The 15,327-nt window shown below is 25.7% G+C and overlaps 1 protein-coding gene across 2 annotated transcripts; it reads left to right on the forward strand.

Annotated features, from left to right (window-relative positions):
• The first annotated feature begins 11,132 nt into the window (after positions 1–11,132).
• LOC112697875 (uncharacterized) lies at positions 11,133–15,232 on the forward strand. 2 transcript variants are annotated; one of them, XM_025751245.3, is made up of 11 exons: positions 11,133–11,483; positions 11,846–11,970; positions 12,076–12,192; positions 12,409–12,652; positions 13,010–13,158; positions 13,268–13,614; positions 13,727–13,826; positions 13,936–13,995; positions 14,295–14,378; positions 14,470–14,586; positions 14,810–15,232. In XM_025751245.3, the coding sequence occupies exons 2-11, from the start codon at positions 11,884–11,886 to the stop codon at positions 15,107–15,109; spliced, it is 1,605 nt and encodes a 534-aa protein (XP_025607030.1). In that variant the 5' UTR covers positions 11,133–11,483; positions 11,846–11,883; the 3' UTR covers positions 15,110–15,232. The 2 variants fall into 2 exon arrangements, with proteins under 2 accessions (XP_025607030.1, XP_025607029.1); XM_025751244.3 differs by having other exon boundaries at positions 11,158–11,483; positions 11,866–11,970.
• Positions 15,233–15,327: the final 95 nt, after the last annotated feature.

Here is a 15,327-nt window from a genome sequence, read left to right on the forward strand (position 1 = left end):
ATTTCTATCATTAATATTAATTGGACATCCTAAAGAACTTTCAATGACCAGATTTTAGAATAAAATGAACTAAAAACAAAAGGATTATAGTTAAAATAACAATTTTGGAGAGATCAAAATTTATCTTTTAAAAAAAAAAGAAACAATAAATAAAAACCACATATATTCTCTTATTAAGGGCAATTACATTCCGGAAGGCTTGGATGCATGAAACATTTGGTAGTTACACCAATAAGAATAAAATTGCATGCATGCCCTACCAACTATTATAAATTAAAATTGCCTCGAATTGTTTGACCAATACCTTAGTACTTATTGCTAAACAATACTTTTATGTCTCCAGAGAGCAATGTATGTTTCTGGAAAATAATGGGGGCCCTCTTTAATTTATTTTATTTTATTTTTCCTTTTCCTGAAGATGAAGCCATACAAGTGCTGACAAGCATTGTTCACAGCACAAAATTATCAAGTTTTGTTGCTGTTTTTATCTCTGGCCTTGTCTCTCATATAACAGCCTGTAACCCGTGACAATTTTGGATTCTTATTATTTTGTTACTATTTGATATATCCAATATCCATATATGTAGATCCATCTTCCATAAAAATACAAGTCAATATCAGTTATCTAATATATTAAAAAAAACTATAATGTATAATAGAAAATAGTTTAGTCTAGCGGACGTCTAGCTACTATATCAAAATTAAAGGAGTCAATTTTTTAGAACTAGTTTGCGGGTCCATTTAGCCAAACTGTTTCTTTTTATATATTATATAAATTAATTAATTTTGATTTAAACCAGTAGTTCAGTAATCCAACTAATATTTTTATCCGTAATAATTACGGAAATATAATTTTTTTAAGACTACATTAACAATATAGATTATAACATAAAAAATTTATATAATCAAACTATTTTTATAAAAAAGCTGTAAAAGACAAAAGTTTTTGTCTACTAAAAAGATAAGAATTTTTATAGATAAAAAATTAAATAATAAACCTATTAGTTATTATTTTCATGTGAAAAAATTTAATTTTTTATTAATAATTAATTTTAACATTCATTACTTAAAACTTAAAAGAATTTAATGTGTATATTTTTATATTTTGATTAGGTGTTAAGTCTGTTATACACATAAAAATAATTATTTTTTATACTTGTCATTTAAAAATAATATTTTTCTTTGTCTATATAAAAATATAATTAGATATTAGTATAAAAATTATACTAATAATTATAAAATTAACTCAAAATTAATTTTTTTAAACAATTAAATCTTAATTCTAATTATTAATCATAATATTAGTATTATCTCCAAGTTATATGAAATAAATATTTGGAAGAAAGAGAAGTAAAAATATAAATTATAAAGATAAATGGTGAAAATTTTAAATTTAATAAAAATTTCAAAAATATGCATATAATAATAATATTTTTATGTAAATAATATTACAAAATTATTTTTTAATGATATTTAATTATAAATTTAATATATTTTTTATATTTTTATGAATTTATTTAAATTATATTATGTTATTAATTTTATTTTTTGTAGAACAAAAAGGTAGAGAGAAAAATAAAAGGAGAGAGGGAGTTTGTTAATTTTGGAAGAAAAAAATTATTTTAATTATAATAAAATAATATCTCGTGACACATGTTAGTTTGTCAAATTAGTAATATAAAATATAAATTATAAGTTATATATAGAGTGAGAAGAGTAGAGAAAAATAGAGAAGCGAAGAAAAATAGATAAGAAAATGTAATAATGGAGTTTATTAATTTTGAAGGAAAATATTTTCTCTTAATTTTATTGAAAGAGTGTCATGTGATACATTTTAATTGTTAAATTAGTATTATAATATAGTTATATAATTTCAATTTTAATATTTTAATTTTAATTTAATTTAAGTTACAATAAGAGAATATCATGTTATATATTTTGATTGTCAAATTTATAATTAATCATTGATAACGATATATAAAGAGATAAAGTAGGTGAAGAAATGAGATAGAGAAAAAAATAAAGAAAAAAAAATGACTCTTTAATTAAAAAAAATTATTTTAATTATAATAAAAAAATGACATATAACATATTTTAGTTATAAAATTAATAATAAACAATAAAGGTCTCAACCGAATTAATTATCTATAACAATATAACAAACATAACTTAATTGGTCTAAACATCAAACTAAGCTGATTAGAGCGGTCGAACCAACTACTTCCGAATTGATAACTATGTGTATTTTTTCTATAAATTAATATTGAGTGCAATTTTATGTGAGTTCAATTCAATACAACTATGCTTAATGTAACAATATATGTATAAATTCATATACTGGTTACAACAAATAAATTTGATAAATAGCGTTGGTTCTTTATATTTTGCGATGGTTTTGGACTGCCATGTAATGGTTTCGCAACGGTTCCAAAAATCGCTGCAATTGTTAGTGTGTTAAAATCTTTTACACCAATTTTAAACAATACTGGCATAATTGTTGCAAATTAAGTCTCAAATTTTATGAGGGCACATATACCTCAAACCATATTTTATACTTGAATATATGTCCTTGACTGCCTAATTGGGCAGCGAAAATTTTCATGAGCTTTAACAAAACTGCATGCTCAGTATTTTAATTTATTATTATTATTATTATTATTATTATTATTATTATTATTATTATTATTATTATGCAATAATATAGGAAGGTAACCTGTCTTAGTCTCTCAGTCTTAATGTACATAATAATGGCCTCTATTTAACTAACTTTGGGCAGAATGTCACGTCATTTTTTTATTACAAGATAGCCTTGAGATGCCAAACTTATAGTTTGAATTAGGAAAAATTAAAAAACACCCAAAATCTATTTTCTTCTTCATTCATTCTTGATGCTGATATATATGCTCTTAGTCTCTATGATTCCTCAATTATTATTATCTTCTTAGAAAAATGTCATCTTGATTAATTTGGCATATTATACAATCATTATATATAATTTTCAATATGAAAAATTAGTTAAAGCAACGTTTGTAACAGTTCAATAATTATATATTGGTGAAAAATTAAGTGCAGTTAACTTCACGTGAAGTTAATAATAACTGAGACTTGTTATCGTTTGATAAAAATTTAGTCAAATCAATCAAATTATCTAACGACTCTCAACTACCAACTTTACGTGAAATCGACTGTACCTGAGTTTTCACCTTATATATTGATTGAGGAACAAAAACGAGTCAATCCATCCAAATACGTCTAACTAATATTCTTTACAACATTATTGCTTAAACAAAGAAACAAGTATTCAAAGTTTATTTAGCTCTAACTAATATTTGGTGTTTGAGAAATTCTTGTGTGGTCATGAAACATCGAGTTAAACTTAAATTTACTCCAATACCACTTATTACATAACAATTCAACTCTAATTGTAAGGAGGTAATTAATTATAAGTATCATTAAGTTAATGATCAAAGAGTATATTCTTACTATCCATATGACCACGCATGTAAGTATTTAATTTCTTCTTGTATACTAAAATTCATTACACGAATAAAATTTTATAAGTGTGAGTTTTTTCAATTTTTTTTATTCACGAAGTTAAACTCAAAAATCTTACTTACTTTTTTAATAAAAAACTATTTGAATTCATTTCAAAAATTTAAATAGTTTGACACATGAATGATTACATTTATAATACGTCTCTTAATTAAATAATATTTATCGTTGAATTTGTGTGAATTTTAATTATGTATTTTTTAATTTTATATTAAAAATTTATCTTTTTAAGATAATAATCATTGAACTCTTAAATTTTCTATTCCTAAAATAAGAAGAAAAAGAAAAGTAATTATGTCTTTACTAACTCCTATTCAATATTCAATAATAATTTAAATTTGTGGAATATGTGATTTAATGACAACTAAGAGAGTAAAAATGGTTCAAGTTTTAATGTTAAGTCTTAATAGTTTTAATGTTAAGTTTCATATTAATTGGAGAGAGAAATAAGGTATACTTTATAAGGATATTAATATAATTTTTTTAAATATATTTTAACGTATTAAGTGGTTTTGGTTCGTCTATCAAAAATAAAATTTTAAGGTTTAAAATATCAATGCAGATAATATTTATAATTTTATTTTTTATTTTAATATTTTGACTTTATTTAGAAACCTACAATTTTGCATTCAATGCCAAATGAAAAAAATACTAAGAATATTAGAGATTTTTTCTAATATTTTAAAATACTAATATGTTAAAATGTTTTAATTTATTACCACATTTTCCTTATCAATTGTGAACATACAATACAAAAATGTTGGATGCAAACATGCAGTATGATCCAAAAACCCCCACAATCGAATCAGACAGATCCCACAAAGACAGAGCCTTTAGTAAACTGAGTAAAACAATTATTTATTGGTTTCTTATTTTTTAAAGGTTCACCATTTACCACTCAATAGCAATGGAGATATGCAATCTCTGAATTCCGTACAAAATCCTATACAAAAAGTAATCATAAGTAGGAAATGACCAGTGAATATTTTGAGTTGCTCAAAAGTTAAAAGTTGTCTAGTTATTTTAAGAGAAAAAAATTTTCACATTTTCTCTTTTATTATTTGATTTAACAATTGAATGAAACAATAAACACTAAGTAACTTGATTTAATTAATTAACTGATTTAATAATTTTCTTCACACATTTAATATATGAATGAATTAAAAGAAAATTAGACACAGAAAGAGAACATAATTAACATGTCTTGTGTATTTTAATTTGTTTCTGTCTCCCTAAATGAATACTTGCATTGTGTACAAAAAATACTTTTATGATTTGTGGAAAAAGAAAAAAAAAACACTGTCGGTTACATTGTCTCTGATTTTTAAGGTATGAAAATTAAAGGTGCAAATGAAAGTGATATTGATGGTGAGTCTTTATCAAATAAATTATAATATGTACATAAATTAAATAAAGTTTAATTTGATGTATTAATAGTTAATTTTTTATAGTTATCCAACTATATATCTTTTTAAATGATTATTTATACAATAATAAATATAAAAATATTTGTTGATATAATACTTTGTATGATTAATGTATGTATAAATTTAGTTTACACTAATAATAATTTTGCATCAAAATTAAATTTAATTAAATATATAATAGAGTACCATATTATTTTTTATGTAAAGAAAATTTTAGAGTTATGGTTTACAGCTAAAAGTGAAAACTTTATGTAAAAAATGTGTATTGTATATATAAAAGTGTCAAGAATATATAGTAACTAACAGTGATTAATTAATTATTGAAGTTCATTCTGTGTGTGGAACAAGAGAATTTCAGTACAATGGGATATTATTATTGTAATAACCTTAATTACAAGCTAAAATTAATTCACACAAAAACTTCCAAGACCATATATTATTTTGAATAAATTAAAATACAATATATTTCTTCTTGAGATTGAGAAACTCATAAAAAATACACTTATTTATTTGTAAGTTATATCATATATGCTGTTTTATTGAAATTTAAGTTACATAATATTATTAGTTTATTTATAAATATGATATTAACATCTTTTTTAGAAATACGAGCATATACATAACATTTTTTGTATTTATTTAAAAAAAAAAGTGCAAGATATACCATGTAATCATCAGCATGGTGATAGATGATGATTTTAATTTATCCAAAATAATATGTTTACATAATTATGCATATTTGATTCTATAAATGGCTCCATCTAATAACAGAGAAAAGCAATAATAATTGTGTATTTTTAGTAAATAATAAGAACCAGCTGAGTTATAGTTTACCTTTAATCATGGTGAATGGTATGGAACACAGAAAGGACAGTTTTGGAATAAAAAATACTATTTATACTAGTTTAATTTGGTAATGCAGATCGATTTCATAGCTAGTGCAAATTATTGAACTCCTTTATTATTATTATTATTATTATTATTATTATTATTATTATTATTATTATTATTATTGATACAATCATTCATGTTACTTTTTTTTATTAGTTTAAACTTTTGAAAAAAATATCATTAAGATATGATATCAGAATTTTATATTCGAAAGATTTAAAACTCAATACTTGGTTTATCCCAAAAGAAAAAAAGTATAAAATAAATAAAAAATTATGTAAAAAATCAAACAAACTCAAGAGATATTTTTACTTAAAAAAAATATTAGAGACATAATAGTTCATGTTGTTTTTTTACTAGCTTAATTCTTTGGAAGAAATATTATTATTATTATTATTATTATTATTATTATTATTATTATTATTATTATTATTATTATTATTATTATTATTATTATTATTATTATTATTATTATTATTATGGCAAAAAGTAGGGGAGGAAATAAAAGGTAAAAGCACAAACCAAATGTGTGAATGCATCATGTATATAATTGATCCATGGTGAAAAAACCTAAAGGGAAAATAAAGCAACCACATCACTTTTTAATCACTTCTCTTAAAGAATCCAAAGAAAGAGCCTCTTCAAGTTGTTAGTTTTAACTTATTATGGAAAAATAAATAAATAAAATAATTAATAGTTTTTTGACAACTGCACAAGATAACATGTTACCTAAGCAATGGAGTTTTGCTTGTTTTTATAAGATCTTCCATTGTTGTCCTTTTCCTTAAATCTTGGAGGCTATCACTGTTGGTTACAAAGCTCTTTTCAATAATAGACATGGACAATTAAGCTGACACAAACATTAACTTTTTATATTGTTATATTTTGTTGCCGTAACTAATTTTTTAATTATGTTATCTTCATTATTAATGTTTTTAAATATGTATTCCTTAGTAAGTTTGGCCTTTTGAAGGCAAAATTAATAGGCATCTAGTTGAAAGTTTGATTAGGAATAAAGAAAACATTTTTTAACTAGGTAAAAATTACACTAATCTCCCCCTTAATTAATGCATGTTAAGTAATATTATATATACTTATATAGTCTCAATTTAAGGATATGCTTTATATTGTTAGGGACATGTTTTTTATAGTAAATTGACAAAAATACCATTAATTATTTATAATTAATTCAAGAATAATTAAAGATGTTCGATGGGTCGGATATCGTACAGTTCAGAGACGACTCTTGGATATTACAGGGGATTGTTGTCTCGTTTCGGATCTGGGGTGAGGGATAGGAACGGCCGACTTCCCGATTTTTTCAAGAGGAGTGGGGGTGTCACCTACAAGAAAACTCCGACGCTCGAGTAAAAAAAGTGTGTAGGTGATATAAAAAGTAGGATTGTGGTGACGTACCTTGGGGGAGAGGTAGGTCCCTCCTCTTTTATATCCTGTCAGTAACATGGGTCCCGTGAAGACGGACAAATCTTTCTGAAACCTTCCTAATCTCCAGCTATCTATAGCTGGTTTCTCAGAAGGTGTATGGGTAAAGGGTCAGACACGTGGTGCTTCGTTGCTCGTCTTTTCGAGTCGGGTCAGATCGACTACGAGACCAGTTGGACCGGACCGCAACAAAAAAATCTTTTTATTTATCATCTATAAAAAATATATTCGGTGTCATATAAGATATATATTTAGCATCATCCTAAAATATATGAAGGGTAAGAGTAGTGACAAATGTTGTATAACATAAATAAATATAGAAGATATTTTTATACACTTGCAAATAAACAAATAATATTGCACATACTATATATATATGCATCAATGCATGTATATCACCTTACTTTAAGAGTAGATACCCGTATAGAATCTACTCTGTTTTATTTATTTATATATTTATTTATTATTATTGCCATTTTTCAGATGAAAGTTATTTTTTTTAATTAAGATTAAAAATATGGATTTTAGCTTAGTCAAAGAAAAAATTGTAGTTAAACTCTAAAATAATCGTGGTAATGATATTTTTGTCATGATATTATATTCTTTCAAAAAATTTAAATTGATAAAAAAATATAAATAATTATATCTCTAATAATTTTTATTACGAATGAACATCTATGACTAAAAAAAAATACATTTTTAATTAGTCATGATTTTTGCTTAATTAACCACGATTTTATATCTCTAATGGTTTTTACTACTCTATTCTATACATTAATTATTGAGTTAGGGAAGAATAATACTAATAATATAAACTATCATCATCATAAATATGTACCTAACTTTTAAATAAGGAAAATTTTGTTTTTTATTTATATATGTGTTCAAGATAACAAATAGTTAATGTTATTAACGTTTATCTTATTTAGAAATAAAGAGGTTAAAAGATCATTTATTTCAAAATTTTAAACGAATAAAAAAATTACATAAATAATTATATTTAGTAGAGAAAAATTAAGAAGATGATTAAGAGAATCTACCTATATTAGTATATTTATAGTTGGTACCACCTATTTAATTTATGCCCTCAATATTTTTAGAATGATTCTAGCTTCTATATTTTTCTTCTTTTCAGCCATGTGATTTACTATAATTAGTACAGTGTAGCAAGAGTTTGTTCCAATAATTCAACTTTATTTTAATGTCTAGTTAAAATTGGTTGGTTCAATTGGTGATAAATAGATTAGAATAGAAAAATATTGAGCAATAATTTTGCCAATTTATCATCCCATTGTTTCCACTATTGTGTTTTATAGGTCTTTAATGAACAGAGTACTTTGTATTTGTTTTTTAAGTAAAAATGGTTGATTAAGGCAATGATAATTAATGTTGACTTTCTATAAAGAAGACACAAATTTAAAATAAACAAACAATTCGGAATAAGCTAAATACCTTGATGTTTATGAAAAATTCCAGCGTCACATCCATAAAATACAATAACATCAAAGTCACAAATTTTAAAGAACATTATATGCTTTCACAAATAGTCAAATAGAGAATGAATATAATTTAGTATATTGTTTAACTTTAAGAGATTTTAGGTAATTTATCAAAAAAATTAATAAGCATAAATTAACTATATGTATTAAATATTAATTCAAGTTTATTCTGTAATTTAAAATTAGTTATTGAAGTCTTTGGTCCCTGAAATTATACTCAAATTTTAATTTAGTCATGTAAGTTTTAATTGCCTCAATTTAATTTTTAAACTTTTCAATTGACTCTATGACAAAAACTATCGCAAAATTAATGTGATTAAAATTTGAAAAATTTAGAAACTAAATTAAGACAATTAAAATTTTAAAAATTAAATTAAGATTCGAATATAATTTTAAGAATTAAACTGAATATTTATATATAAAGCCTTAACATTAAAACGTATATATTATGATATATACCTTCTCTTAGCAAAAGAGTGCTTTCAAGTTTTCAAGAGCTTGACGGCGATGACTTGCTAAGATTAGCTGGACTAACACATTAATTAGTATAAATAAACCCCTTCTTAATTAACAGATAAAGAAAAGATATGTCTAATAATTAATGTCGGCTAGTATTTTGGAGTCAATGTCATGTGGTCTTCGATGGGGGGACACTAAACGAGTAATAATTAAATAATAATAATATATTTAATCAATTTCTAAGATTTTTTTTTAATCAGACATTTTAAATTTTATCAAATCTTAATTATCAAATCAATCTCTCAAACTTATATTTTATTAGATCAATTAATTATTCATCGGATTTTACTAAAAATATAAAAGTAGTCTTCAAACTTTTTTTAAATCATATCAATCCTTCGATATAAAAGAGTAATTTGATAATTTAAATTTGTTAAAGACTATTAAAAAATTATTAAAAATTGATTTGTAGTGGTATTCAAAAATATTATATATTGACATGCATGAGGATCGAACATTGTCTAAGTAAAATATTATCAAAAATATTATTATGGACCAATAATATATATAATATTAAAAAATATATATGTATTTTTTACTAACGAAGTGGTCGATTCTTCGTATCATAAAATTCATCAATCTGTGTCAAATTTTTTAGTAATTTTTTTAATATAATTAAAAGATAATTAGTAAGAAATTCATCTTTCATTTTATTTCTGAGTTATTCTTTTAATATTTTTTATGACTAGTTATTCTTCTAATATTCATAGCTGCAAAAGATATCTTAATTATAGTAGTTAAAACAAAGAGAATTAATATCAAATGAATCAAGAAAGATGTTCACAAAAAGAAAAAAAATTCACTTTATAAGATTTAAAAAATTTTATTTAATTAAAAAATATTAATAATAATATCTTTTCAAAAAAATTTAAATATTATTATTTATTTTTTAGATATTAAAAATCATTAATATTTAGATTAAACTGGATTTTTATTTATATTAAACTAAATATTAAAGATTTAATTCTAACCCTATAATAAGAATATTTCATATCATTGATTAATCATTATTTTAGGACGTAATTTCTATAAAAAAAATCCCGGAAAACAATTTTTTTAAAGCAAAAATTACCAAAATTTACTATTTTTTATTTTATTTAACATATCATGCAATAAATAAATAGTAAATAAGATAAATGTAGAATATTTGAGTTATTTTTTTCCTAATATTACTGATTTCTATAAATTAGCAGCCAAGCAAAATTCACAAAAATGAGAAGTCATAATAAATAGCTTTTTATTTTATTTTTTCAATTTTCAATTTACTAAGTTAATGACTAATTTATTTAAGAGTTTTTCTGATAATAAATTGCTATATATTTATAAAGTAGATTTTTTTTTGTTGTCCACAGTATTCTCTAATTCGACAGGTTAAGAATTAATTCGTTATGAATTTGAGTTTTATTTAAGAGTCTGCTGCTAGCCAATGAATTACTGTATGCACAAAGTAAGATTTAAACTCAACACTTTTTTAAACATACAAGAAAGTTAACTACTTGACCAACCCAAATTGATTATCTAAAATAGAATTTAAATTTCAAAATTTGTTTACAAAGACAAATAAACTAATTACTCGACCAATCAAAATTTATTTATACACAATAAATATAGTTAATCAACATGATTTGAAGATAAAATTAATTTACACTGTTTTATAAAAAAAATAAGTCATTATTTTATATATTTTTATAAAAAAATTCAAAGGTAAACAATTTTTAAAACTACTAGCAACATGTTGGTTAAAAAAACTATTTTTAACTATTAACCACTTAACATGACTCCTTGTAAGGCTTTATTATGTGATTGGAGAGAGTATCCTTCAATCCATGTCTTTAACTCTTCATCTTCTCCAACCCCAGCAACACTTACTATTTCTTTCTTTATTAATATAATTCTTTTCATCCAAATTGGATCAACTTCAACATATATACACACACAAAATCTTCTCTCTCTTTTTTTTCCTGGTAGTTGGTTAGTTCATGAAGTTCAATACTTCTTGAAGTTTCTTCAAGTTACTACTGCTGCTGCTATGTACTTCTTAATAATATTGAATATTGTGTATTCAAGTGATGAATGAAACCTTCTTCAGATGATATATAATGCTGCAATTCTTGTCAAGTTTCATTCTTCACCTGGAGGATCATTGGAAAAGGTTTGTTCTTTCATTGAATTTTCTCTTAGTTGCTATGCAATCATGTCCATGAGAGTTGACAATTGTGTTTATTAAAGTATTGGTTTCAAAAAAGGAATAATAATAATAATAATAATAATAATAATAATAATAATAATAATAATAATAATAATTAAATTTGCTAAAAAGTCAGAACTTATTATCAGGACATAGTACAATTCATGTGTCATATGTTATGATTGAGAAAACAGAACTAATAAAGTTTACAGCTTTCATCACAATTCAATGACACTACACACTGCCAAGAAAGAAAAAAAAATCTTTTTTTTTTCAATTTAATTTTGGGATTGGTGGATTGATTTTGATTCTAACCTCTTTTATAGGATTTGAATGAAAAAAACAGAGAAAAAGGGAGGTGGGGATGCAGGGAAATTTGAGAAATGCAGCAACAACAAAAGGTGGAAGAAAATCCATAAGCAGAGAAAGAAAACTAGCATTGCAACAAGATGTAAATGTTCCATTCTTTGCTTACTTTGTTTCGGACACTGTGGCATCGTTGGATTCATGTAACCGACAAAACTACTTAGTAGTGATTTTTTATTTTCTTTTACAGGTAGATAGTTTGAAGAAGAAGCTAAGGAATGAAGAGAACATTCATAGGGCATTGGAAAGAGCTTTTAATAGACCTTTGGGAGCATTGCCTAGGCTTCCTCCTTATCTCCCTCCATATGTTAGTATAAATCTCAACTTCTCAATCCCTTTTTATTGCTTTTACTGAAAATGCAGCATAACTATTTGACAGAAGTCCTCAATGAGGAATAGATTAAGGGGGACAAAAATGTGATTTTTGAATGTTGTTTTGGGGGGGTGTCAAAACCAATGGTGTTGGAGCATACTGGATTGGACTAATCTTGATTTTGAAATCTTGAAAAAAAAAAAAATTTAGATACTGGCGCTTCTCGCGGAAGTAGCAGTTTTGGAAGAGGAGATTGTTAGCCTTGAAAAGCAGGTTGTGCATTTCAGGCAAGACTTGTACCAAGAAGCTGTTTACATGTCTTCTTCTAAGAGGAAAATGGAGCATTCAGCTCATTCAAACAATCCAAATCCAACAATGGATACTCCAAAATTGGATACATTGAAGCATTTTTCACAGAAATCTGGTAATCCAGCAACATCTGCAACTGTTCCAGGTGAACAACTTACCATTACGTTTGGACTTTGGAAACACATTGAACTGGGTTAGAATCAATTCCAGAGGCTGGAATTTTGAGTTTTCAGTTTTTTAAAATGATCTTTGGTTGTTCACTTCCAAAATCATTTATAGCTTCCAGAATTGATTCTGGGGCCGGTAGAAGTGAAAGCTTTTTTACTTTTTTTATCCAAATCACTTTACTTCAAAATCAGTTAACAGAATCAATTCTACAAAGGAAGAATCAAGCTAATTTGCTTAGATTTGTGAACACATTTGTTGAATCTCACTTCGTACTGAAAAAGAGTTTAGTCCCTTATTTGCTTGCGAATGTTGTGTTGGCTTTGGCATATGATAGAGGATAGAAAAGGAAAAGAGAATCAGTCATGTACCAATTCTTCCAAGAGTAGGAAGCAATCTTCAAACCAAACAAATAAAACTCCAATCAAGAAACTTTCCATTGACAATAAATCACTACAAAAAAGTTTGGATACTCCAAGAAGGCAGGTATGTGATGTTCATAAATAATTCTCAGTTGTTTGAATCTTAGGGATAATAGGTGAAAAACTGGATATTTTTTTGAGGACAATGAATGTGAATTTTCTTAATTGTGCAGCAAGAAACAAGGGTAAATGACCAACAAATTGCAGAACTAAGAAATCCTAGTCAACACAAAAGGCCACTACCAGAATCTGATAGCCCAAATATAATCTCTGAGAATATTCTGAAGTGTTTATCAAGCATTCTCTTGAGAATGAGTGCTGTGAAGAATCCATGCTCTGTAGGTAACACACTAACGCGCCAAAACTGTATCGAAGGGACTGAAGTTTGGGATCCATATGGTGTCTGTTTGGAATTTGGACAGCATGATATCGGTCCATACAAGCAGTTATGTGCAGTTGATGCGAAATCTTTCAATCCAAATCGAACAGCAAACACTTTGTTTTTACAACATAGATTGAAGTATGTAATGTCTATTCAAACTAGATATAGTTTACACTTAGATGACACAAACTAGTTGTTATTTGTGTTGATTCGAAGCTAAAGTATTCTTATTTCTTGGAAATTTTTGCAGACTTTTATTTAGGAAACTTGCCTCTGTCAACTTAGAGAAACTTAACCATCAAGAGAAGCTTGCATTCTGGATCAACATTTATAACTCCTGTATGATGAATGTATGTGTGTCAATTATGTTCATCATGACATATTTACATATAGTATTGTTATATACTAAGACATATTAATATTATTTAGTATTATCCTTAAGCTTATCTAATTCTTCAGGCATTCATAGAGGGTGGCACACCAGAGAGTCCAGAAGCGGTTGTTACATTGATGCAGAAGGTATGGACTACTAAGAGAATTTTGTTTCCTATGGTTAGAATGGCAATGTATTTTGTTTGTTGGATTGAGAGTGTGTTTGTTTCTTCTTATTTTCTCGAAAATAATCAGAATATTTAAAACAATCATGTTCTTAGCCTTTGTAAAAGCCGAAAATTGTAGCTTCTTAGGTCAATCAGTTTTCAGCTTTTTTTTCTTTTCATACAAAAGATTTTAGTTGTAAAACCACTTTAAACAGAAGTTTGAAACAAGCACAAAACATGTTTTGCTCAAGATTTTACCAGGTTTTTCTTGTTACACAGGCAACAATCAATGTTGGTGGGCACATGCTGAATCCAACAACCATAGAGCATTTCATTTTAAGACTTCCTTACCATTGGAAATTTGTAAGTCCTTTGTTCACTTAACAGTTTACTAGATTTTCTATAGATGAGAATAGAGAGTTAACCATTATCTTGCTGCTAAATTCCGAATCAGACGTTCTCAAAGGGAGCGAAAAATCACGAAATGACAGCAAGAAGCATGTTTGGACTGGAATTGTCAGAACCCTTGGTGACATTTGCTCTCTCTTGTGGTACCTTGTCCTCTCCTGCTGTAAGTAGATGACTGGTTTATTTTACAAAGTATTTTCTTGATTTTCTATAACTTCATAGCTAAGGCAATGTTCCATTCATGATTTGCATCTTTTGTATATACATCCTTAAATAAGATGAAAAGGGGTGAAAACAATCACACTGGCTGTTAGAGTCTCTTTTAGGGATGAGTTAGGCCGACTCAATTCTACCGGTCGCTTTATTATTTACCATGCGAAATGCAGGTGAGAGTTTACACAGCATCCCAAGTTGAGAACCAGCTAGAAGTGGCTAAAAGAGAGTATTTGCAAGCAACTTTTGGAATCTCAACAACCAAATTTGCTATCCCAAAGTTGCTTGATTGGTATTTACTTGATTTTGCAAAGGACTTGGAATCATTATTGGATTGGATATGTCTCCAATTACCAAGTGAATTGGGGAAAGAAGCAATCAAATTACTTGAGGAAAGAAAAACTGAACCTCTCTCTCAATTTGTACAAATTATGCCATACGAGTTCAGTTTTAGATACTTGCTATGCACATAGTTTTCTTTACATATTTCTCTGTATATTGTTTTCTTATTATTGATGTCTGCCATTCAATTTTTTATACAATGCAAGCTGTATATCACACAAATAAAAGAATGATGAATAATGTTTTTCTTCTCATTCTGGATACATTTATTATGGATTTTTGATGATTATGTAACAGAATAGGAATAAAGAAGTGTGAAAATTAGATAATTATAGAAAGATAGAGGAAT

This window comes from Arachis hypogaea, chromosome 16, assembly GCF_003086295.3.
Source record: "Arachis hypogaea cultivar Tifrunner chromosome 16, arahy.Tifrunner.gnm2.J5K5, whole genome shotgun sequence".
Lineage (NCBI taxonomy): Eukaryota > Viridiplantae > Streptophyta > Magnoliopsida > Fabales > Fabaceae > Arachis > Arachis hypogaea.